Source organism: Athene noctua, chromosome Z (genome assembly GCF_965140245.1).
Source record: "Athene noctua chromosome Z, bAthNoc1.hap1.1, whole genome shotgun sequence".
Lineage (NCBI taxonomy): Eukaryota > Metazoa > Chordata > Aves > Strigiformes > Strigidae > Athene > Athene noctua.
The window spans coordinates 58576356-58603047 of NC_134077.1; the positions used below are offsets into that span (position 1 = coordinate 58576356).

Below are 26692 nucleotides of genomic sequence, written 5' to 3' on the forward strand. Positions count from 1 at the left end.
TGACAGGTTTTTAGTAAGTTTTCACAGCAGCAGAAGTCAGCTGAATCCATGTGACCCCTGCTGTAGAAGCACTGGGGATGAAGGACTTGTAATTTGTGAATGCAGCCTCTTAAGTAGCTGTGTACTGGTTGCTTGGGTTTTACTGTAGCGCTCAGCAATAGTCAAAAGTAGATTAGTGGTTTCCCACTGAGCCCATCCATTCTTTCAGTCGCAAGTTTGAATTTTGGGCTAATGTTTTGAAGTAATCAAGGAAAAAGAGATTTTTTTTCTCCCCCTTTTTTATCTGCTTGGAATCTCTGCTGTCTTTACCTGCACTGCTCAAGTATCAGTAGGGAGTAGGTTCCAAATATGTTATTAATCCACAACTCTTGGATGAGTAAATCTGGTTGTTTCATTAACTCCTTGACATCTGTTCTGGTTTTGCTTTGTTTTTCCGTCTTCAATTTTGTATTTCTGTCTTCAGATGTTTTGAGTAGACATGTTAAAAAGCAAAATATCTTGATTTTCTTGTATGCCAATATAGCAGTGTATGTAAGAGCATCAAGATTTTTCCTTATTTTTCTGGAAGTTTTGGTCAACAAAGGTCTCAGTGTTAGCCAAACAGAAGGAGAAGGTACCAGACTATTAAACTTGCTCACCAAAGGGTGACTCAAAAGGTGGGTTTAATGCTGCATGGACCTGGCAGTACTCCAGCTGCATTTTCTTTAGCTAGAAGAGCAGTGCAGGGAGGTCAGGGCTGCCTCCTCTTTCTCTGTAAGCATAGAAAGACACAGGCATGCTTAGATCTGGCTCATTTGAGGCTGAAAGACCACAGATACCTCTCCAAAGCCAACGTTTTGCTTCTGAAGCTGATCATCTCTATGCCTGCCCTTGCTGGGAAGTCCCTCAGCCTCCATGCAGAAGGTTCATGTGTGCTACTGTAGAATGATGCTTATGAGGTCCTAGACTCCTGACGTAGCCAAAAATTGCATGGTGGCTTTGGGTTGTGCCCCTCCTTCCCCCAGCATCTGGTATGAGTGACTGATGAGGCTTTTAAAGAAGTAGAAATGTCTTACTTAAAAGTACCCATTCACGAGGGAGATTTTTCTGACTAAAGCAAATCCTGACCCCTGAATTCTACATCACAGGTCAAGAGGGAGCTATCAGCAGGGCTGGGGGGCTTAGCTTAGCTTTTAATCAACTTCACTGCAAATGGTGCACCTTTATTTGCTGCAGTGCTAAAATGCACGAGGTCAGTAGCCATGAGGTGATACATGAACCAAAAGCCATTTGACTTACATACTTGTGGCATGCATATGTACACACATTATACGTGACAACAAAAGGGTTTTTTAGAAAAAAAACCCTTGCTCTTTAAAAAAATATTTAATGTTGATGTTAGAAAGTTATCCCCTTGGAAACTGAAATGAAAATATGGCACCCATGCACACACTCATGCTCATTTTGTCCAAATATCTTTTGAATGAAGGAGGAGGAAGCAAAAATATGATCTGAATGTCTTTCTGCATTACGTCCTCAAGGAGGAATCTTCTCTTAATATCGGTACCTTACCTATATTTTATGGGGGCTGTGAAGGAGGTTTCCTCCCAGCTCCAGCAAAAATTTAAGAAAACGACACCCGCTTGTGGTAGAAAATTGATAGTTTAATATCATTGTGACTTTGCACTATATATGTGTAAGGTCTTTTCACAGGCTCATCTTCTGTAATGCAAAGAAAGATGAAGCAGAGTATACTTTGCCATCCTTGTACTTCAAATAACTATGCTTATTATACTGTGCTTTTCCTAACAGAGCATATGCATCTATCTTTTAGGAACTCCTTTCAATCCTGCCAAGGCAGGCTGCAATTTTGAGGAAGATCTGTGTAATTTTTACCAGGATCACAAAGATGGCCCGGGATGGAGCAGAGTGAAAGTGAAACGTAACATGTATAGAGCTGGAGATCACACTACTGGGTTTGGTAAATTAAAACTCCTTTTCACTAGAAGAGTCAGACTGGAAGTAAAGGTTAATCTGCTGTATCATTGTTCACTCTGTTAAATAATGTCATCGGCACACTAGTTAGATTGTCTCACTGCAACTCTGCCATTAAAAATCAATGTACGCCACTCTGTCCTAGCTGGGACTCTGGCTGTGCCTCCCCACTTGTAAAGGGGGAAGGTCATCTACTGAATAGTCATGCAGGACCATAAGTCAGAGTATCTTCACTGTAGTGAAGTAGTAGTCACTGACAGAATGATTCCACAAAAGTATGTAAGCACATATAATAATAGCTTAATGCGTTGCTTTTAATATAGAGGAATGATGGGGTCTTAGCACTTCAAGGCTTAGGATAGTTGGCATTTTTAAGACAAAACTGTGAAATGTTGTGTAGTGAAGCCACGGAGTGAACAGCCTGCTAGTAAGTTCTGAAACTCACACATCTCTTTGTGTAGAGTATTCATGGTTCTTAATCATATGTGCAAAAGTCTCACCTCTTTATACTTGGTGCAGGGAATAATAGGCCTTGTGCCCCATCCTTTATTCTTTGGTCTCAGAGTGGTACCCTTGAAAGAGACAGGTTTCCTCTGAGGCCAGCAGGCCAGAGAATTTTTTAGTGTAAATTTGAAAAGTGCTTATTTCTGGTAACTTAGCCATGTGCCAGTTTAGCTTGAAGTAGCCAAGGACGCTTTTAGAAAAATTCTTATTTCCTTTCAAACAGAGTGTGATAATCTGTTTTCTGCCAGTAGAAACTGTTTTTATAACCAAAGTCTGATGCAATAACTGAAACTGCTTTAATAGCAAATCAGCTGCGCTAATTGAGTATTAGAAATACTCAGTAATTGTGCTGTCTTGCAGGTTATTACTTGTTGGCGAACACAAAGTTTACATCACAGCCTGGGTACATTGGACGTCTGTATGGCCCAACCCTGCCAGGAAATTTGCAATTTTGCCTGCGTTTTTATTATGCCTTATATGGGTTTTTCAAAATGAGTGGCACTTTTGCTGTTTATATCTTTGAAGAGAATCATGTTGTTCAAGAGAAAATCTGGTCCGTCTTGGACTCTCCAAAGGGAGTATGGACTCAAGCTGAAATCTCCTTCAAAAAGCCTATGCCTTGCAAGGTAATAGCCAGTTCTTTGAATCTGCTGAATTCTGAATGGAGATTTTCCTTGCCTTCTCTTCCCAGGGTTCTTTGTTCCCTTGTGATTAATTGTAAGTGAGCTATACCTGCAAAGTGAAATAGAGTTCCCCAGGCAGTAGAGTGGGGAATAGAGTATTTATTTCTTTGCAGTCTGGCTCCCATAGGAGCCCCCCATTCATATTAGGAATGGAGCAGTGTTGCTCTGGTGTCCTCAATTGTAGTCACAGTATTTGTGGAGATTTCACCTGAGGACCTCTAATGAGAGCCATCTGTGTCTTGGTTTCTCAGCAGGCTCCATGTTCACTCCTTTTTGTTTGTTTGTTATGTATGTGATTCATATCACTGTACTCAATTACAGATTTTAATTGATCTAAAAAGTCAGTACTGGTAAGTTCTGATCAAAATGGAGAACTCATCCTACTTTCCTACACTCAACTACTGGGTTAAAAATATGAAACCAGAAGTCAGTGTAATTTAGAGGAATGAACTTCGTTTCCAGTGTCCGTTTGTAGAGGTCACTTTGTTATCCCACCTAGTTAATAAGAATAACATAATATTTCACATCACCTCCTGAGTAAGTCCTCAAGCTGCTGTTATTTCTCACCTCCAGTCTTTTTGCAAAGACTGACTTTAACACAGATTTGTGTAGGCAGTATTTCTGCAGTTATACTGATTTCTTTAATGGGTTTTCACTATCTGTGAGTGATCTAAGAGGACCAGATGGATTACTACCTGATGACACTGAGATGAATCCAGCTTTTTTTCAGTGTGATAGTACAATGAACATAAGCAAAGCTTTTCTTGTAACTCACATATTTCTAAATTATAGACTCAGGTATTTCTAATTTAGTTAATAAATATTAATTTAATATAATTTACTCTAATTTAATACCTGAGTCTATAATTTCTAAATTATCTTAAGCATTTTTACCACTACAAATCAATTGTTGAAATTGCAGTAGTTATTGAGTTTAACTTTTCTTTAATAAAAAAACCACAGTAGTTTTCTTTGAAGTAAATACATTGTAAAAGAAGAAGTTCACCAAGTAAAAGCATTGCCTAACTGTGTTAAAAGGGAAATCTAAGCTGAAAATTTTGGTCCTAATTGTTGGCTAGTATTTTCTCTCAGATATCTGGTACCTTAAAAAATTGAGGGGATTTTTATGTAGATACTTTTTATACATAAAACATACTAGAATTTCTAATTCCCTTTCAACTGATATACCAAAAAAAAAAAAAAAAAATTACTACCTAGCAAGTGCATGGTAGAAAAGTCTCTCATAGTATCACCCCAAAATATTTGCAGAATTATTTTTTTTTTAATAATGACAAGTTATTGGTTAAAAATGCAAGCTTATAACATACTTTTGCCATCTCCTGTTTACATATTTCTTTATAACTTCTAAAAAGGTTCAGTAGCTTGTGTGGTGTAATACACTGTAGTGAAGACAGCTAAGCATGACTGTTAAAGATGGTTTGTAGCCTTGGAGGTGGCAGTTTTTTTAGCATCTGACATTTACATGGAAAATCTCTTCCAGTATGAATTTATGTAGAACTATTTTTATGTTTTCCTAGAAATCACTCTATCTAAAACAGTTGTGAAGAAGCTTGCCTGGTATGGAAAGCTTTTTGTGAATTGCAGCTTTCATGTCTGTAGTTACTAGTCTGTCTGTACGCAGTAACAGATGGGGACAGCAGCACAGAGGAGAATAAAGAAGTCAAGGAAATATCCTCGCTGCTTCTGAGCCCAAAGGTCTGCAGGAGGGAAGAAACCCCGTGCTCTGCAGCAGGAGGGTTTGTTGGCCTCTGGCAATTCTCAAGAACCTTCAGTGGGTCCTTCAGGTCTTGTGACGGGAAAGCCTTCCTTCCCACGGAAACAAGTTGAAAAATGTTTCTGTTGAGGAGGCATTCCTCAAGTATCACAAAAGGTGAGATTTATTGGGCTTTGGAGAACTCAGCATGTGTCCAGCATATCATAATTCAGACATCCCTTAGCCAATTAACTATGTGTTTGGGGGTGTGCGTGTGTGAAGTTCTACCTTAGCCTTGGTTTAAACCTGTTCTCTCGCACTGTATTTTTTCCTGGATTAGAAAATTAAATTAGATTTAGAATAGAGATTAAGTTGCAGTTTTGCGTATGTAGTAGGTGCCATTGGTACACAATAAATCTTGCACAAGCTATAGTGTGCTGAATTTTGTATAACAGTTTTATGGTTTTCATGATGGTTGTGTATGTGTGTACACCATCAGCTTATAAGGTTTTCCTTAGACAAATAGTACAGGGAAGACAATGGATGAGCATATGGAAAGTATATCAAGATATGTTTACAGCTGAGTAGCATACAAAAGACAAATGATACTGAAGTTTGAGCATGTGTCTGCTTGCCATAAGGCAAGGGTGAAAAAACTGGTGTAGTTACAAGTTGTCTGCTTGTAATATTCACAAGCATGCTTGAATTAAGTTGCACAGTGAACTTGATTTGGATTTTTCCTTGCAATCTCATGCCCAACTCTTCAACCTTAATACTTTAAAAAATCCTCTCATCCTTAATTTTGTTTATTTCTTCTTTTCCAAGCCAACAGAAGGAAATGAAGGAGCACTGTATAAACATTTAAGTTAGTTATCTGTAAAGATGTGTCTGCCTTGGACCTAGTGAAATAGCTGACAAGGAACACTCAGTGCTGTGGCTGTCTCCAGTGTAGGCCGGTGGTGGAGGTGCATCAAAGTACGTTTTGCCTGACAGCAACGAGTGGTGGGAAGCAACAAGTCAGTGATTACACTTTGGTCTCTGGAGCAATAGACAGTATAGAGAAACATGAGAGAAACAAGCTCACTGAAGCTTGACTTCTCTTTTACTGTCTCATCCAACCTGTCTTTCCATCTCTTGCCTCCTCACTGATGCATCTTTGTCTTATTTATCTTGCCCTGTAGGCAGCAACCCCTCTGTTCCCCATCTTACTCCTGGCTCCTCAGCTCTGGACAGTCCAATTATTTTCCCCTCTAATCCTGTCCATGTTCCAGTCTGTTTACCCTGCTTGTCTCAGTTCTTACAAATGTTAATTTTTAAAAAACTACTGACTTGTCAGAAAGCACAGTTTGAGAACAAAGACCAAACCCTGACACATCGCATGCTCCTACTCCAGTGCCTAGAAGGGACCAGGCTTTTCAAAGAATTTTTTTAATTGGGTCAGAATAAAACTTTTTTTCCTAGCCTTGTTCTCAGAAATGCTGGAACTGTTTTGGCTTAAATCTTCCAAAACAACCCTGAAGCAGGGACCCAGCATGGAAAGTCTGAGCTGAAATCATTGCATCTTGGCAATGTTATAAGCAAGTGAAAAACAGTCTTTTAATGGAGTGGTCTCAAGATAGGGCTTTCCTCTAATAAAGATGTGGTGGCTGATGTTCCTGTCGTATTGCTTTCTGAGATGCATCATGTCTAGACTTGGATGATAAGAAGTTGCAGACATGCACAGTAGTTTGGCTGATCGAGTTCTTGGTTACTGGGTGTGACTTGTAGGTTGATTCAGTGCCTGTAGAAACAGTTTCCTTGCAGTTCCTTAATGGCCAGTAAAGTCAGCAAGGCAGTTGTTATGCCGCTTTGGCCAGTGAGTCATGAAGATCATAATGATTTTGCAACCAGAAAACAATTGTTTTAAAAGACCTGATTACCTATGTCCTTCATCTTTCTTCTACTATGACTACTACCTCCAATACTCTGAAAAGAATATAATATTTGTCTATAGGTTTTAATTTTGGTAACATGTTTGTTTGCATTAGAACCATAAAAAGACTCAGATTTTCACCTCTTGGTTTGTGTAATGGCTTTTGCAAATTCTTTTTGAATTAGCTAACTGCAGTCTGGCACAGATTGTTGGCTTGAGTTCTGGGAGCAGGAAATGTGAAGCTGGCCAACAGGCTTTAATATGGCACTTTGAAACTACCATGTTGAAAAGGTTTAGGTAGGTATGATCCATCTAAGCAAACCATAATAAATGTTATACATATATATATGTATATGTGTGTGCATACTACAGATACATATGCTATATAATGCTAGCGAGAAGGCAGGAAATTTTAAATCCCAATTTGTGAATTTGTCCTTGAGACACTCTTTCTGTTAGTTAGTGTGAGTACCTGTGATGCTATACACATACAGAGTTGTCTTTCTACTCTGTAGTGCCCAGGGAATAAATGTGAGAAGGAAGAAGTTAAAAAACCTAACTCCCTAACATTTGTTAAAATAAATTAAACCCTTCATGATCTGTTTTATAAGCCTCTTAAAGGCATAAAAATTTGAGTGTGAAATACGTAGATTCTTTTGATCTGATTAAATGTACTGAAACTGGTTTTCCAGGTCAATCTAACAGGAAAATGTCAGAGTTAACTGAAAATAAAATTCACATATATTAACCTAGAGATGCTCACATGCACTGTGGAGCAAGAATCTGCATTTTAATGTTGTATGTGTGTGTGTGCTTGTGTGTATACGCCTCCACAGAAAGATATTTCTTGTATGCAACTTCACAACAAAGTCCAAATGCCTAGATTAAAATGAAGGTTTGAGTGTGGTTGGGTCTACTTTGGATTTTTAAATTTCTGCTAGATTTGGTTCATCATTCTGAAGCTCAGGTTTTCAAAAGCAAACATCTCATGTTGTTTATACATTCATGAGAGGTTTTGCAATGTTACCTAGCACTGTAGTGCTTGAATGCCTCCCACAGAGTTCAAAACCAAATCCTCAGAAAGGTAGCTGACATCATAACAGTACACTCTACTTCCATCAGAGTAGTTGTGGCAGCATTTCTTGGGTATTCATTCTTTCAGTCTACTTTTCTTCCTCTCTGATAGGTTTTTCTTCCTCTCTGATAGGTTTTTCTTCCTCATTCTCTTTCCTCAAGTTCATCTGTTTGTTTTCACCCATCCTATATAACTAATACTAGTTGTAGTTGTGAGAAAGCAAGATCAAGTGACTAAGTGTTGCACTTAAATATTTACATGTTTTAAAACAAACAAAAGGGAGGACTTCTTCAGGAATGACTGAACACTGAAATCTTTGCTTCAGGATGCTGTGGATGCCAATAGTACACATGCAGTTAAAAAGGGATGAGGCAAATTAATGGAAAATAGACCTCACAGTGACCATAAACACAGTGGTATAGGTGTAACCTCCAGTTTACCAAGTTTTTCAACTCTCTGGGGGCTGAACATAATGTAGTGGCACAAATAGCTTTGTGGCTAATTTATTTCTTCTACTGCTTTTCCTAAACATCCATTGCCTTCCTAGGGCTTGATATGAGGGTCTTTGGACCTTTGTTCTCACATCATCACCGTGATGATGCTCAATATTAAATTATTCTATCACTTCTATGTGCTGCTGAGAAATTTTTGTCTCTCACTTGTCCACCAAAGTCATAGCTAAATGACTAAAACAATCTTGGATATATGATAAAGCCCTATATCCCTGTGATCAAGTCACTAGTATAAAGGACACAGGTATCAAGTGGAGGAGGGCAGACATCCTAGTCCTTATCTCCTCCTCTTTCTCCTCCTCTGAAAAATCCCTTTTATGAAATAAAGGAGCTTTTTGCCACTCTAGACACAGCCCTTGATTAGTCTTCCCACAATAAGGTATGCAACCTAAAGAGGTTGGAATTGCTGTCCCTCAAACAGGGTTCCTTACCTGGTGTGCAGAAGCCAATCTCACACACAGAGAACCAAGATCTCAGTTTATTCCATAGCTGTGCAAAGCTGGGTGCTAGGGGTAATTCCACAAAGGTAGCACACTACACAATGGAACTACAGCCTATTTATCCTATTACATAATTAGTAAAAACCTATCTAAGTTTACATTCTCTGCTCCGTAACTACCATTCCACCTGCTACTGATCAGTAATATTTAAATTAGGCTCGCTTGCTGTGTAAATTAGGATGCATGCTCCTTGCATGGGGGTGGGGGGGGTGTGCAAGATTTTTCAGTCTTAAATTGAGTTGGTGGTCACGATCTCACCCTGCCGCCTTTACTTCACTCCCAGTTTCTGCAGAGCTTTGCTGACTTCATGCTTCTTGGGCAATCATCCAGTTTCTGGCACCTTCTGGGGCAGAATGCTCACCTCTTTTCCATCTTTTATCTCCTCTTCAGTGATGGGAGTTGATAGTAAGGCCTGGGCTCTCAGGCTTACACAAGACAGCTATAAAGTATCATGCTTACACAATGGAGCTGGTGATTAGTGATCATTGTGCTTGATGAGAAGCATTTGTATGGGCTACAAGGCTACAAAATGAGCTGCAGTTTTATAGTATGGCACTTGTGTCCTTCCTTCTCTGCCTCTAAACAAAGAAATTTCTTAAAAGAACAGTCACTGGAAATGCATATTTAAAATAAGAACATTAGGGTCTGTAAATAGTAGGATTAGTTCTTGCAGAATGTCTACCCCACTGTCGGTGGTGTTTGATACATGGTTATGTAAACAACATATTGGAAACTGTAAAAATTATTCAGGTTAGAAAGTGTTACTACGTAGCCTGTGTCTTCTCAGTGGCTAAGCAAGGAGATACTTTGCATGAAATGTTATATACCTCCTTTTGATGTCTGTGATACTTAACTGACATCTCCTTTTTTGCTCAATTTTTGTTCTGGATACTTAATACTGTGATTATTACAATGCCACATCATCTCACAAGACTCCGCAGTCTAGAGGCAAAAACCTTTCCCTCTTATAAAAACAGCCACGGAAACTTTTACCGAAAAGAGGATAGAGCCATAATAGCAGATTTCTGGAAATCTAGAAGGGCCCTGGGGGACAGCTAACAACATCAGTGTCCTGTATACATTTCTGTGCATGCAGTATTCCCTACTAGGCAGTGCAATCCAGTGAATATATATGTAGCATTAACAGCCTGTGGTCCTAGGTTGTTCTGTTAGCTTTATGTTCTCTTTCATTGTTTGTTTCTGCAACCCATTTGCCTTGGACAGGAAAGATTTTCAAAAATATTTGTTCAAGTGTCACAATCTTATTATCAATGTCATGCAGTTATTTATGTAGAAGCTTTCATAATCCGTTATTTTTCCTGCAAAAGCTTATTTTATTTACATGTCAAGAAATTGAACTTCCCTGGCGAGTACCATTTAAAATCAATTTATTTTAAATGACAGAAGCTTGCAAACATTCTAATTTGGGTTTGATACCTTACTTGTGTTCTTGATAAATGAGTTTCTGACTGTTTAAGCCAAAGAAAAACAAGTCCTTTAAAATCTTGGTTAATTAAACTAGTTAAAAGTAATTTGGGCTAAACTGATAACATTTGTATCAAATAGCCAACATTTGTATCAAATAGCCCTGCGACAATCAGGATGATTCTCCCATTCCCTGTGCCAGTGATGGATCCCTGGCTTATATGCTTATATAGCTGCATACTAGTGTAACTGACTGAAAAGTCAGGCCTCCCGTTTTGTGAAAACATCTCAAGTGCTTCTTTATGTCATGTCACACTTCTGTTTCAGGTGCTTGAATTATTTTTTGATTTTGTAATACCGTGTCACTATATGGAAATTAAAACAGTTGCTTCTCACAAAAACCCACCCCAGACTCCATTATAACTGCCTTTCTCCTTTAAGAAATTGAAACTAAATATGTGTTTAAGTGACAGACTGAGTTCTGTGTCTATACTGATATACAATATGCAGTTTAAACCTAGAAATGTTCACTAGGATGAAATCAGGTAAATGAATTTGCTGCAGGAGACATAGTTTGCTTTTAAGTCACAAGATTTGGCCACTGTCACAGTTCTGTTTGGCTGGTCTGGCTTTCTTCTTGAGCAAGAGCTATAATTTCTGGGATAGAAGTAGGAAAGAAAATACACAGAACCTATAGGGATTGGGGGGCATCTTTTCTCCTATTCTCAGTCTGGCTCCCTCCAAACCTTCTTTTAAAAGCTTCCCCATTAGTCCTTCTTGCTGGAGGTACTCTACTGTATGTCCTATCCTTTCTTCTCCTCCAAAAGCAGGTAAACTTTGTATGTATACATTTTAACTCACACCTACTTGTAGAGATGCAGAGTGCTAAGAATGAGAAGTCTCTTCTACCTCACACAGTGTCTGCAGCATGACCCAACATGTCATGGGAGAAGTGAAACCCTGCTTGCTCTATCAGCTCTTCTCATCTGGCATTGTTCATTACTGATGTAATCCAGGACAAATGCTAAGAATTGATTATTGATACTTTGAAGTTGCAGTCCAGGAACATTGATTAAGCATTGGAAAATAAACAAGCCAGCTTCCAGAAATTGGGGCAGTGATTTGGAAGGAAACTGATGCCCTGGCTATGTCTTGTTGTTGGAACAAAAAGAGACATGAGAGGAAAATATGCTTTATTTTTCAGTAACACAGGCAACAACTGCCTGCATTTAATAATGTTTTTAATTTAGCCCCGAAGATAGCATGCAAGCCCAGGAAGATTTGTTACCTAGTTGAAACAATTAGTATGTTGCTCATCTGTCATGTTTTGTGAAGAAAGTGTAAGCTGAGCACAAAGATCCCCTTATTCTCTTCTCCAAGGCATAAGATAACTTAAGAATAAAAAATTCTTTTGGAAGAATTGACCTAGGAAATACTTTCATTCACAACAAGAACAAATGTAAAGCATAATGAATTAGTCCTATTGAGACTGTAGAAGGTATTCTGCATATCTGATATAGGGTGAAAATGAGTAGCTGAGTAAATCCAAATCGATACAATTTTGGTAGGTAAAGTTCAAATAGTCAAAGATGTCCCTTAATGACGAAAAGAGGATATTTAGGACAAAATAAGAGTGAATAAATTTGGCCTGTGAATAAAAATATGTTCTACTCCAATGCTTAAAACCAAATCAAGTATATAACAACAAAATAAGCCAACAGAACAATGAACAATTTCAGAACATTTGCTGTAGGTAATACTAGAAACTCTACATTCCCAAGCACAAGCTCCCCCACACCTGTGCAATTATAAAGTCTACTTGGGGCAGCATATCACTCAACACCACAGAAACCAAGTGCAGAATTAGTAACGACAAAGCTACAGATGACAAAGCTGAACAAGTTTATAAGTGTCACTGAAACAGATCAATCCTTTGATTGTAGAAAAGCTACTGGTTCAGTGGCCTTGAAGAGACCAACAGTTACTGTTGTTATGCTTTTGAAATGGAGGGCTTTCTGCAGGATCCAGTAGGTAATTACATACCTTGTGTGGAACAAATTATTGCAATTTAAGAATGAAGAACTTGATCCTGTTTCCAGTGATGTCAATAGGAAAACATCACTTACAACATGATTTCACAGTGTGGAAATGTTTCACAAATGAGGACTGACCTCATCCTTTCATGTGTGGTTTTCTGAAGATTCTTGGGTTTGGGACTATAATATGTCTTTAGTTTATTACAAATGTTCACCAGAATGCATTTATTAAAAGTCTGATGAATGACATCCACCCAGCATCAGCATTTGTTGTATTGTTTATTCCAGGAGATGCTACCATTTTTTAAATAGATGACACTGATTTCTTGAGAATGAACTTTAAAAGTAGGAAACAATATTTGTCTCGTTAGACTTTAAGGCTAAGAGAGCAACTCTACAGATTAAAAAAAAAAAAAAAAAAAAAAGAAGAAAAAGGCCAGTTTTAGGCCACTATACACTGAGCAATTGTGCATGCTGTGCAGGAGCATTCCTCAAGTCAGGACCTAACAGTTTACAAGACAGAAAATCACTGTTACCAGGATTGGTTTTGAAAACTGCTCCATCCTGAGCAGCAATAATCCATACATGCTTCAAAATGCAGTTACATCCCAGGCTGTTTTAGAAGCACATGGGTAAATAAATGCTACATAGCAAAAGTCAGTATAATGACCATTATTGAAGGTGTTACCAAAACTGTTAAAAAAGGACATACTAAGTAATGCATGAACAACTTTTAACAACCTTTTTGTATCCGCGTGAAACTGTCAGTCAGCATTTAACCTCAAATATGTAACTGAGGTGTTTACAGTTGTTCCAGAATATTAAACTGTTAGAAATTACATTCATCCCTATCTGTAGTCACTAGCTCAGACCTCATCACAAAGGAATTGTTTTGAAAAGCTCCTCCCAAAATATGGTCAGAACCCCAGTGGTCAGACAGACGGTTTGCAGTAGTTAGGCAAAGAAAACCACCAGCAATATTTTCACAAAATAAACCTTGTTGTGTCTTCTGTAATTCAAACAGATCTGTGTCAGCCTTGGGAGAAGGGCAGCTGGGAATCTTGCAGTTTCTTTATTTTGTCATCTCATGAGTTACTTGTATTTTCCATGGCAGAATTAATGTCAAGTAGAAATGACTACAAAATAAAAAAAATCCCAAACTTTGGTACTTTTGTGCAGAAAAAAAAAAAAAAAAAAGATAGGACAAGGGGTAATAGCTTTAATCTGAAAGAGGGTAGGTTTAGATTAGATTTAAGGAAGAAATTCTTCACTGTGAGGGTGGTTAGTCACTGGCACAGGTTGCCCAGAGAAGCTGTGGCTGCCCCCTCCCTGGCAGTGTTCAAGGCCAGGCTGGACGGGGCTGTGAGCAACCTGGTCTGGTGGAAGGTGTCCCTGCCCGTGGCAGGGGGTTGGAACTAGATGATCTTTATGGTCCCTTCCTATCCAAATCATTCTATGAAAACATCTTGGACACTATTCTCAATCTTCACAAACCCAGATGAACACTGTGAATGATGCTTCGCATTTCCAGCCACCTGCTCTATATTATCATAGACTTGTGTCATTCTGAATAAACCCATCTTATGCAGTAGTTTCATCACATCTCATCTCTGTTGTTCCTTGTTTTTTTCCACAGCCATTTCTCTTGACCATCACTGCATTACTCTTTCAAATTTATTTTTCCATTGATAAAACCTACTGGTTGTAAGGATAAGATAGTGGAGGACATTTAAGCTGTTAATGTTGGTTTTATCCGGGAGGAAAACCACAACAGCCTCAGTGAGTCATGTTTTCTCATGCATTAAAAAATACACACTCTCTTAATAAAATGGAAACTACATACAGAGGTACATCATTTGCCTATAAAAGAAAACTTTCTATTGAATGAAAACTTAGATCTAAACCCCGCTGGATTTGAAATTTCAGTCATTGGTAGTATTAGTATGTGCCAAAACAAAGTAGATTCATAATTTCTGTTCTGTAGATGTCAAAATTATTAGTTCATTTGGAAAAATCTAAAACTTCAGATTTTTAACAGTGCCATCTTTTGTTAGATACCTAAAACCTTTATGCATTGCAGGTTGTCTTTGTCAGCTGGTGTAAAAGCTTCTGGGACTGTGGACTTGTGGCACTGGATGATGTATCATTGAGCCTGGGAAGTTGCCAGGCTGCTGGTAAGACCATATATATTTGTTGTCTAACAGCTGCTAACCTTTTTAGTAAGAGTTCATAGCATACCTTCATTTTCTAAGCCTATCCTACAGCTGCCTTCATACCACTGTGATTTATTTTTCCAGTAAGTACTGCATAAATCCTATTTTTGCAGCAGCACACATACAGCGAGGACCATTTTTTGTTCACAGGGGCACCGGCTAACTTCACTGACTCCGGTGCAAGTTGTATATAGGTGAGCGTTCCTTTTGGGACATTACAATTTTTTAAAAAACAACAGTCCAACTCAGGGGAAATGGCTTTTAGAAAACCAGGAATGGACCCAAAAGCAGTATTTTCAAAACACAGCATTATTCTTTCTAATCCGGAAGTACAGTTGTGCGAGGCCAAGACACAGTCCCTTATCTGAGCTGGGTTCTTCAAAGACAAATGAGTCGAACTGTCACTCCTGTGGTGGGAGGAACTTAAAGTTTTTGAGACTTTACCCTCTGACATGCACTGGCTAACCTCTCTGAACTCACACAAACTCCCTCTGTCTGGGTTTTTTGAGGTTTGACAATGCAAAACTTATATTCTAATTGGGAAACCATTCTCATGAGACAGGCATAACCTATACTCACCTTTTTATGGAATAAAGCCATGCGTTTGAAATGGTGATGAGGCTGACCTACCATGACATTTATATTCCCATGTAATAAGAACTTTGTAGTGACCTCGTTTGATTGGATTTCATGCATTCAGGAAGCTAACCATTACAGAACAGAGAAGTCACATGTATAAAACAAGATACTGTTTTTCTAAAGTATTTCTGACAGTAGTCTGTTTTGCCTTTCTGTAGTTCCTAAGTAATTTGAAAAGGAACCAGAGGGGCAGAACTGATACTTTGGTGTATAGTCATAATGTGGCTTGTCACTGATGGCAGCAAAAAATGCAAAAAAAATGCCCCAGAGTATGTGAGCATCAAGGCTTCCTTCTTTCCAAAAGGTGAAAGCATCTCAAGAGTGTCTATTCCTGGACTACAAATTCAGGTTATAGCAGAAGAGCTGACAGAAGATTCCTGGCGAGCACCTGAACTGTCAACTTTCTCTCTTCTGCATCATCTAATAGAATTGAAATCATGAAAATTCTGTAGTAACTGTAGCCCTGTCGTCTGTTGTATGCGATATTAGAATCTGGTGCCAAGAGAACATAAGAGAGCTAAATCTGGCATTTGATTGTGATCACAGAAACTTCAATCTTTGACTAGACTCATTTAATATGCACATTATACATGCTGGAGCTCATTAAACTGCTTGGGGTGCCACCATAATGAAGAAAATTACACTGGTAGAGCCCATTGCAGAGTAAGAGCTATGATGAGATAATAAACTATTTAAAGAATATTAGTACAGGTGTAATCTCTCCATATTATCTGTCTAAGATATTTGCAGTTTTAAACAATGTCCTCTCCTTATAGATCTATTGCTGCCCAATCCTGGAGAGTGTACTTTTGAAAAAGATCAGTGTGTGTTTACCCAGAAGAAGACAGCTCGTGGGAGTTGGCACAGAAGGAGGGGTCCAACTCCCACTTCTTACACTGGACCAAAAGGAGACCACACTACTGGGGTAGGTGAGTTAAGCTCCACATTGAACTTTCAAAAAATTAGTCAAAAATACTTTGAAACTATAACCTTGAACACAGAGGGAGTTTTTACTGTTCTGCTCAGAACAGTTATTAATCAAAGGAAACAAAACACATATCTTAGGGACCTGTGGGTGGTTTTGAGAATGTGATGTTTAATCTGAATTATCTGCAGACCAAGTGGGTAATTCAGTCATTGTGTCCCAAAGTAACCCTTTCCTTTAGAAGAAAACAGCACAGGATGAGTCTCCAGAGTCTGCAGAAGAGCCTTCTTCCAAATTCCTAGCTTACGTGAATGTTCCCTGAAAGTAAAAGGCAAACAAGTGGTTAGGGGCTCTTTTGCATCAATATTTTTCTGTTCAATCTTACAAAGAAAACATGGATAATAAAATAAGTTCTACAAACCCTTTGTCTTGAAAATCTGCTCCATAACCTCATTTGTGTAACAAAGTATTCAGGCAAGTGGGGCCCCCTTTAGCATGAGTGAGCACACAGAAAACTGCATCAGAATTGCCCCCACAGTGGGGGAAGTTACTGGTAACTGGAAATGATGAACTGCATCACTGTGATGGGTGCTCGTGTTCCTGCAGAAGAGGACCTCAGTAACAACTTCACTGACTTCAGTATAATGGATGAAACTGCCCTGAGACTTGTGAACTTTAAATGCTTATACAGTTTTAAAAAAGCTTCTGGGGCCTTTGGATTTGCTCTGCTTCACAGTGGTTAGCATTCATTCAACAAGTTATAGTCAGTTGCAGACAAGCTGGTTTATTCACAGTAGCCATCTATCCAGCCCGTTAAAAATTTTAGCTGGATTACAAAAGCAGTTGGCTTGCTCAAAAGCCTCATGAAAAGCTGCTATTATTCTGTCAACTGTGATTGAGTGTAATCCACGTTAAGCATTATCAAGCATAGTTATTTCAGCTGTGCATATGAAGTCTCTTGCTCTATGCAAGCTTAATTCAAGTTACTCTGGAAAGCTGTTTTGTTTCTAGTTAACAAAACAACAAATATTTTGTCTTGTTTCTGATCTCTTTATCTAAAAAGATGTGCACATTCAGCAAAATCTCACCTTCCTATCTCTTGGTAAAATTTCTGTAGTAGCTGCATCCTGAGCAAAGTATGGAGATTGACTGGTGTATGGGACTGTACGGCCAAAATCCTACGTGTGGAATTGAGAATACAGATGGCAATTTTTCTTTTTGGCTTGAAATTGTAGATCATCAAGAAATAATGTTCTTCCATTGTTAATTCTGAACAGTACTGATTCTGGGTAAAAATGTGAATAGCTGTCAGAGATAAGTAAGTTTTAAACCTTAAAACTTCTCATATGTGTTATGAAATAAAACCGAGAAAGATTACTTACAAATCCGACCATACTCTGACCAGGTCTATTGGCTAAATTATCTAAGTGGAAAATGTAGGCTATCTACAAAGCGAGAATGTTTTCCCAATAATGACACCTTTGTACTGTGGAATGACTTTCAAAAGGGAATATTGAAATCTTGTCCCTTTTCCATTTATAATTAGATGACATTAGACTGAATTAGATGACATACTGTCTCTAAGTCTTTGTTACTTGTGCTGTCTAGTTATTCTGCATCACTAGACATGTGATCACCAGCTTTAAAATAAGTGAGAATTTTTCCTAAAAATTTTTAAAGTTCACTTGAGAATTTTTATTTTGAAATGTGGGTGTTGAACTGGCATCTGTAGGCAATCTCTATATTATCTGGCAGACCCTTCTTCTTCTACAAAATACAATCCAAAAGTACCACATGACACTGAAGTTGCTGGTTGTTTTGGTAGGTAACCAAATTCAATTTGGTAAAAGGATTCAACATTTAGGTTTGTTTGGTGCTTTTTTTTCCCCCTGGTTATTCCCTAGATAATATATTTTATTCTTCCTCTTTCAAATGCTGTATATCCCAGCTCTTGTGTTTCAAGGTCAATAACACTCTCCTTATAATAGGAGCAACACTTAGGAATTTCTTGCTCAAGGAATGGTCTGTTAGCACAATTTTCTTTATTAGATTCTAAGGCAGAAATTGACTAAACCTATTTTCAGTTTATGTAGATCACTAAGCATTCTGAGATTGGAATTGTCTTCGGAACTGGTGAAGCAAGAGAATCTTTTAAGCCTGGCCTGTGACAACAACATTTATTCCTTATTTCACACATACCTCTGCAGCAAGATATGCTGAGGAATATGTGGATTTGAATTCACAAAACCAAGAGCTGATCTAGTCTTTCCAACAAGATTATTATATGATTCAGGCCTTAGAGCTAAATTCAAGTTATTTTATTATACTGTATTATGAGCTGTAGATTTTGATTTTCAACTCAAGGAACTTTTAAGCATAGCGAACCTCAAAATCCTCACAATGGCTTGCACTAGCTTTGGTATAAATAGCCTTGGGAATTCACCAATACACTGTAAGAAATTAACTTTTCTTTACAGACCTACAGCTGTAATCTTCCTTTTCACCCTTTCACTCTACTGCTGCTTACCACCAAACTACAACCCAGGTTAGAGGGGATGTCTTCAGCAGGAGTTTGTGTAGATAATAGGACTCATGAGTATCATGAGAGACACCCCAAGCATCCATCAGCTGCTCTAGAGTCTCTCAGTTTTTCTCCTGCCTCACTCATCCTTAGGAATCTCCTCTGCCTCTGAGGCCAATCTCACTGCCAGGACTTGTGGTGGCAGAAGGGCAGCTTGTTTTCTCCAACACCATAAAAAGGGAGCAGTGGGACTGCATGAATTGCTGCTGCAAAATCTGAGTTCATTGCCTGCTGGTGGAGTGTACATCTCAAGACATAGAACATCTACAATATGCAGCAGATGGGACGTGAGGATGCTCCTCAGTCTTCTGACACACCTTGGTTTGCTCCAAGTGGAAATAACAAACGATGGATTGACTGGGATGGGGAGGATTAATTTGCTTGCCACCAATTAATGACTCATTTTTCCATAGATCAGAGTTCATGACAATCATTCATTCATTCATTCATGGATTCTAGAGTCTAGTTTTCCTTGTGCCTTCACATCTTGATCACAGGAAGAAAAATATTATTGGTGTCATGTGTGATTTAAAAGAGGTATTTCAATTAATGTGCTTTGGTAATAGCATCAGCTCCAACCATTGCCTAAACTGTACCCTCAGATGTACATGCAGCTGTTTCTGAATTCCAATTAATCAGCCATTGTCAGAGTGCATTCCTGGTTTATGAACAGCTATGATTCTTAGTTCCTTCGTAGTCCTTTCTGTTGCTATGTATTTCATCAGATATAAAAAAGTTTTTAAGTGTTCTTATATTAGCATTCACAAATATTACTGTTATTACACTACACAATTACTACAATATCACAAACATTACAGCTCACAGATGTAAGTCTATGACATAACAATCTTTATCAAAATGGTTTTAATCACAGCTTTTTATATAATGAGCATGTTGAGCTTCATGAACATGCTGAGAGAATGTGTTCTACTTTGCTAATATTTGGTGTGTATCTTTTTAAGGATACTACATGTATATAGAGGCATCAAACATGGTCTATGGACAGAGAGCATACCTAGTTTCAAGATCACTAAGAGGAACCTCTGGGAAACAGTGCTTGACATTTTTCTATCACATGTATGGAGCTGGGACTGGATTATTAAGTGTTTATCTGAAAAAGGAAGGTGATGATGAAGAGATTCCTTTGTGGAGGAGGACAGGGGAACAAAGCATCTCATGGCTAAGGGGACTGATAGAATATGAAAGTGATAGAAACTACCAGGTAAGAAAAAAAAACAAACAAAAAGCAGGCAAAATGGAATATTGAACAGCACTGTGTGCTAGAATCCAAGTTTTGCATTGTATACAAAAAAATTAAAATGTTAAAATGTAGATAGCAATGAATGGACACCTGAACAAGCTGAAGTAACACGTTATTTCTTACAGATGAAGGTAGGGAGGGAATTATTAAAGACTTTAATACATTGCAAGTATGAAAACAGTTCATTCAAATTTTTAAAAGTATTTAAATGCTGTTTTCCCATTATTTATTGTCAGTAGTAGTAGTTTTTATTTAGATCACCTGTGCAATTTCTTTTGCTTCAGCTATCTACAGCCCTGTCTAGATTTGACATAACCATTAAGCTGTGATAAAATGGGTGCTTCTTCCAGGATGGTCTTTCTGAGGAGGTACCAAAGGCAAGGGAAGATGTGAAGCCAGAGTTCTGCCTTTGGTTTCAACAGTGTCATCATTGCAGTATTGCCAGAGACAAAGCCTACTTCAGTTTCTATCAGAGGAAGCTGAAATTGCTATTGACTGAAATGCACTGGGCATAAAACTGCACTGATCACTGACCGAAGGTGTTGTGTGGGTTTTTTTTAAATCACTTTACCTTAAGAGCCTAGAAATTAAATAGGAAAAAAAATTAAAGAAACCTTTTACTGAAATCCAAGTTTAGCTTCATCAGTAAGTCCACAATATAATATTGTAAGGCTTTTTTTTCCCCTCAGGTCTTGCTTGCATATGGGAAATACACAGTGACACATTTGGGCTGAAAAGCAAGACAGAATGCCACATCACTAGAGAAGATTTATCAGTGGTCAGTTTAATAATTGAAATAAAATAAAACAGTAATAACAATAATAATAGAAAGCACAAATGGGTAACGCACAATGTAATTGCTCACAACCCACTGACCAATACCCATCCAGTTCCCAGTCAGTGATCCTGGAAATGCAAAGATCCTGCAACCCTGATCCTGGAAGTGAGAGAGAACCCCCCTGCTTCCCAGCTGACCCTCCTCTATATACTGAGCTTGATGTTACATGATATGGAATAGTTCATTGATTAATCTGAGTCCGGTGCTCTGGCCATGCTCCCTCCCAGATTCTTGTACACCTGTGCATGGGCAGGACATGGGGAATTGGAGAGTCCTTGATCTCTTAGCAACTGAAAAGATCAGTGTATTATCAGCATTCTTCTCATACCAAATCCCATACTGAATCCAAAGCATGGCACTATTCTAGTTAAGAAGAAAAATTAACGCAGCCAAACCCATGACAATAACAAAAACTGTGAGAACAAATTTGCTTCTTTCAGCGCAGCATACACAAAAATTCTCTGACCAGGGCAATCAGTCCACTGATGGAACATAGAAGTTTCCAAGAAGCAGGCTTTCAGGACACATTAGATCCTTCAATAGACTGCATGGGTATTATTTTTTTTAGTCCTTCCTCCTGTGGGATTCACGAAAAGCTGCGTCTTACCTTTACAGATTATTTTTGAGGCGATCCGTGGTGTGTCAATGAGAAGTGACACTGCTATTGATGATATTCTGTTCCAAGCAGGACCCTGTTTAGGTAAGTTTAAATAGACTTTGTTTCTCTTAGGAGACACATTTCAATTCACGGTGTTTTTTGAAGTTAGACAGGTGATATTTCTTCCTTTGAATCCCCACTGAACAGATTTCAGTTTAGTATCATGCTGCTGGGTTAGTGCAGAATTTTTGTTTTCTGATAAGATGCGAGACCATCCTCAGAATCTGGACTAGTAAAGATGCTGTAACACTTTCTAAAAACTGTATGGCAGTCCCTTTTAAATCCAGTCTGTTAATTACTTTCTGTCTTACGCACTCTTATGTATCATAAAAATACAAATAACTGTTTCCCCTTTCTTTGTATTCCAGAAACGGAAGAAATACAGTTTTCATCAGGCTATCCTGACAGCTTAAATGAAATTGAGTATTAAACACAGTCTGCTGAAAGGAATGAAGTGTGTAGATTTATATGTGAGAAACGGCACAAACTGCCCATTTTAAAATATGTTTTAAGTAAATACTGGACTAGTTTGAATATGCACCAATGTATAAGAAGAACTCAGAGCACTCATGTTCCCCGCCTCTGCAATGAAATTATTGACTCAGGGCTTTTAGACAGTTTTTTAAAATATTTTTGCTCTTTTGCATGAGGTATCAGTTATTATATAAGAGCTTCCCATTTTGCACAGATCATTCACTTCAATGCTTTTTTTTTTAAAAAATAATCTTTCTGATAAATAGAGGAAAGTAAAGGTGCACAATTAAAATCCAATATTGTGTTATCTTAAATCTGCATTCAGTGAATGTTTTGTGATGGGGTACCAAATGGATTTTTGTTAAGGAAATTATATATATTTTGAAATAATAAAGAAAATAGTATTAGCTACTAGTAATAGCCTACAGGTTAAGTGCAATTATTCATGATGACAAATCTCTCTGGGAAACTCTTAACCCTCTGATGGCAATTTTTTGTGGTTTTGTCTTCTTTTACTATAACAAATATGTTTGTCATTCTTGCCAATAACAAACTCACTTTTAGTATTCCAGTTAATTCAGTGTAAGCTGCTGACATTGAACTATATGAAATTAAACATTTGATGCCATATGTTTTCTGGCATACAAATCTTCGGGATTTTTTTAATAAATTGGTTTGTACACTCACAGAGAATGTACTTATACTTTACCCAACCACAGATGCCTTGCATTTATATTAACAGGAAACTAAATTCACACAAATTGTTAATTTTTAAGGTTTTATGTGTTTGTGTGTAAGGTTTTGGGTTGGAATTATTATAACTTCCTAATAAAATATAACTTTGAAAATCATCTTACTGCTCTGCTTTAGACTTTATAGTTATCGTGTAAAGAGAAAAAATTGAACCTAATAGCCTGAATTCAATATTTTGAATATGAACAAAATGAAATGTGTAGTCCACATCACCTAAGACATCTGACAGAATCATCTGGCCTGCTGCAAGAAGTTCTTGTATTGAGCCATAGAACTTACTCTTACAGCCACCACATTCAAGCATCTTCAAGATGTGAGCTCTGAAAAGAGGGAATAGGCTTTGTTCCTTTAAGAACAAAGTATACATTTTTCCTAATGGCATATAACGATCAACAGCACCTGGAACAATCTAGCTCCTTGCATCTTTAGTTTTCATTACATCTTATTATTTCCTAGAGACTGAGGAAGAGCCAAAAGGAATTGACATCTTAAGTGCCTATCTTAAGTATCTACAGTCCCCATTGGCAGTTGGTTATGAACTAAATTACTTCAGTTTACAGAATGGGAAATTCACAGAGTAGTGAAAGAATGGCTGCAAAACATCTGAAAACTAGGGAAGGTGCATTAAGATTTCTGCGCTGGCGAACTTCAGTTTTATGGTGAGATAAAAACCGTTCCATCAGCTCTGTCCAAATAGGAAACTCCCTGTGCAACTGATTTCTGTCCCATATCCCTTTTTCTTTACTATTTGTTCCTTTCTCACCGCTGCAGTAGCTGCACAGGGACCACAGCAGGGCAAAGAACAGTTCTGACGCCATACAATGCCTGTTTACTGACTGAAAATTTCTTCAAAAGCTAATGAAGAAAGTGATTGCTTTGATCCCAGTTGTGGCACAGTCCACAAAATGGAAATGAAAAACCTTTAAAAGCAGCTGTAACACCCCAGACACTAATAGGCTTGTATTTGATTGCTCTACATGTAGCTTTGTGCTGGAGTGGAACTGAAATTGTTCTGAAACCAGTGTTGTCCCTCAAACACGGTTACTTACCTGGTGTGCAAAAGCTGCCAATCTCACACACAGAGAACCAAGATCTCAGTTTATTCCATAGCTGTGCAAAGCTGGGCGCTAGGGGTAATTCCACAAAGGTAGCACACTACACAATGGAACTACAGCCTATTTATCCTATTACATGATTTGTAAAACCTAAGTTTATGTTCACTGGTCTGTAACTACCATTCCACCTGCTCTTGATTAGTGATTCACGGAAAAAAGACTCTACAACTCCAGCAGAGTTATAAAGCAGGTATGTTTACTCTGGCGCCAGGGTGCAAGGGATTTCTCCACAAAGCTTGCACACCCACTGCACATTTTACCAAAAACTCATAGAATGTGGATATCCATATTCATTGGGTTACATAACACAAACATACATAGGCATGAATAAGGCTGGGTTAGTTCGAAAGGCCGATGTCAGCAGTTTATGTCATCTTTGCACCTGCTCATTGCCTCCTGGGGGGCGACCTCGGGGGTCTTTGGGAGGAAGGCTCATAGTCTTTCTCACCCTATTTTTCCCCCAGAGCATGGGCAGATTCTCTTGGCCAATTTCTTGAATAACAAGAGTGTTTTCAGATGGTTTATTTTTCTGTCTTATCTAAGAGAACCAATAGAACTTCTACCATTTGTATATGGCTATCTTTACTCATTAGCAAGATTCCAGCTATTATAGAGCCGCCTGTTCCTCAAGGACAAAAGCGTAATACTTTGCTGAACATTGTAGTCCTTGGTGCATTTTCACAATGAACTGCTTTGTTTTGATGAACACAGTAGTCCTTGGTAAAATTCCATAGAACAGTCTGGGCAAGCAGGATTCTTGGCAATATTAATAAAATACTATAAGTAATACTATAACACTATAAATAAGTAAATAAGTTGCTGAGCAGTTTTCTGTAAGTAAATAAATAAATCTCAAAACAAGTAATAATTTCTCTGTATCATTAGTATTACTTAGATTAGGCTCACTTGCTGTGTAAATTAGGATGCATGCTCCTTGCGTGGGGTGGGGGTGGGGGGGTGGTGGAACAAGATTTTTCAGTCTTGAGTTGGTGGTTGCAATCTCCCCCTGCCACCTTTATTTCACTCCCAGTTTCTGCAGAGATTTGCAGACTTCATGCTTCTTGGGCAATCATCCAGCTTCTGGCACCTTCTAGGGCAGGATGCTCACCTCTTATCCGTCTTTTATCTCCTCTTCAACGATGGGAGCCGTTATCAGGCTTACACAATGGAGCCAGTGAATAGTGGTCTTTGTGCTTGATGAGAAGCATCTATACTGGCTAAAAGGCTGCAAGAGGAAAAGCCCTTTTATTGCCCTCTTGTTTAATACTCGTCTTCCATTAGCTGACAATTTGTCATTATCCTTATTAATTTCCAAAAAGAGGGCCAAATTTAGATCTCAGTTACACCAGTGGAAAAACAGAATTGTTGTTGTAGCTGTGTGCTAATGTAAATGACACTGTATTCTGGCTGACTGTTGTGTCACACCAAAATAAGATAAATACAGTTTGAGTAGTGAAGCTTCACTAAGCTCAAGCTGAACACTAAAAGACCTGGCATTTTATCTGCCTGGATCTGAGCACAGCTCACAAGTGTGACTGCCCACACTCGAGAGATCTACTGCTCGGAAGGGCCCACTGTGTTAAATAAAAGGCTTTTTCGGTAACATGACACACTGAGTGAATCAAAAGGTTCTACCCCTCACATTTTGAAAAAGAGAAAACATCAGTCTTGTCCTACCTCAAACAAAACACTAGGTGTCAGACGTCAAATTTACTTAATTTTAACACTTCCTTTGGAAAAAAACATTTCAATTCGTTATTTCAAGTTTCTCAGTTGCTTAAGTATGACTGAAAAATTTTTAATACTCTTTTACATTACTTTGATCTATATTAATGATCCTCTAGGATCATATCTAAAGGACATTATCCTTCCTACGGACTCTGTGATCTCCAAAATAACATGCAAAAAAATGGTTTTTTCTGTTGTTTTCTTTAAAAATTAAGCAAAAAGTAAATAAATCCAGATAGGTGCCGGAATAACAAAACAAGAGTTCGCTCGCCGGGAACCCAAGCCGGTCCCCACGAAGGAAAGGGGACACTTGGGCGGCACCCGCCGGCCGCCCAACTGCTCGGCCGTGCCGGGCCGTCACCTCGTGGTAAGGCCGCCGGGGCCTACAGCCCCTGGGCAGGGGCCTCCCAAAACCACCCCAAAGGAGGGCCCCGGAGCCGTCGCCCCTCTGCTGAGGGGGGAGCCCTGGGCGGGGGGGCGCGTCCCCGGGGACGCGGCGCAGGCAGCGGCGCCTTCCGGCCGCGCAGCGCCCGACCCCTGCCGCTCTGCCCGCCGGTCCGCTCCGCGCCGGGGGCACGGTCACGGCCCACCGCCACCTGTGCGAAACCGTAGGGCTAAGTGCCACGGTGGCAGTGGCACTAGTCGAGTCAGAATTAGATACAATGCCTTCTATCTAATAGGGAGGACAGGGAGTCATGGCTTTCTTGTATAGACGGGTTACTTTGTATAAGGAACACAGGCCTTACTAACGGCTACCGCCCTCGGGGAGGAACGGGAGGATTTGTAACGGGAACTTCCTGCCCAGAAGGCGCTGAAAGTGGAGTAGTTGCCAAAGAAGCATGAAGTCAGCAAAAACCTACGGTAAATGGGGGAAAGGTAAAGACAACCGGGGGAGACCGCGCCTGCCGCCTCAATTCAAGACCAAAAAGACTCGTGTTCCCCCCTTCAGAGTTTGCGCAGAATAACAAAAAAAGACACTGTAACTTTAAATCGGGACGAGGCAAGTTGTTTACCAATCAGAGTCCAAAGTGGTGAGAAACTAACCAATGGTCACTACAGTGAACGCGTGTTCGTGTAGTTTGAAGTGTATAAATACAGTGAAGCGCTCCCCTGGGGCGTGCTGGCTGTGTAGAATTGCCGCCCAGCACCCCGCTCTGCGCAGACACCAAACA

At 38.9% G+C, this 26692-nt stretch overlaps 1 protein-coding gene across 1 annotated transcript in view; it reads left to right on the top strand.

Annotated features, from left to right (window-relative positions):
• The window catches only part of MAMDC2 (MAM domain containing 2), a 65887-nt gene extending 43033 nt beyond the window's left edge, over positions 1-22854 (top strand). Inside the window, exons 8-15 of the mRNA XM_074932101.1 lie at positions 19-35; positions 1837-1960; positions 2839-3104; positions 14416-14509; positions 15964-16116; positions 19656-19915; positions 21408-21492; positions 21819-22854. Coding sequence (XP_074788202.1) covers positions 19-35; positions 1837-1960; positions 2839-3104; positions 14416-14509; positions 15964-16116; positions 19656-19915; positions 21408-21492; positions 21819-21880 — 1061 coding nt within the window. The 3' untranslated portion in view covers positions 21881-22854. The remainder of the gene's footprint in view (positions 1-18; positions 36-1836; positions 1961-2838; positions 3105-14415; positions 14510-15963; positions 16117-19655; positions 19916-21407; positions 21493-21818) is intronic.
• Positions 22855-26692: the final 3838 nt, after the last annotated feature.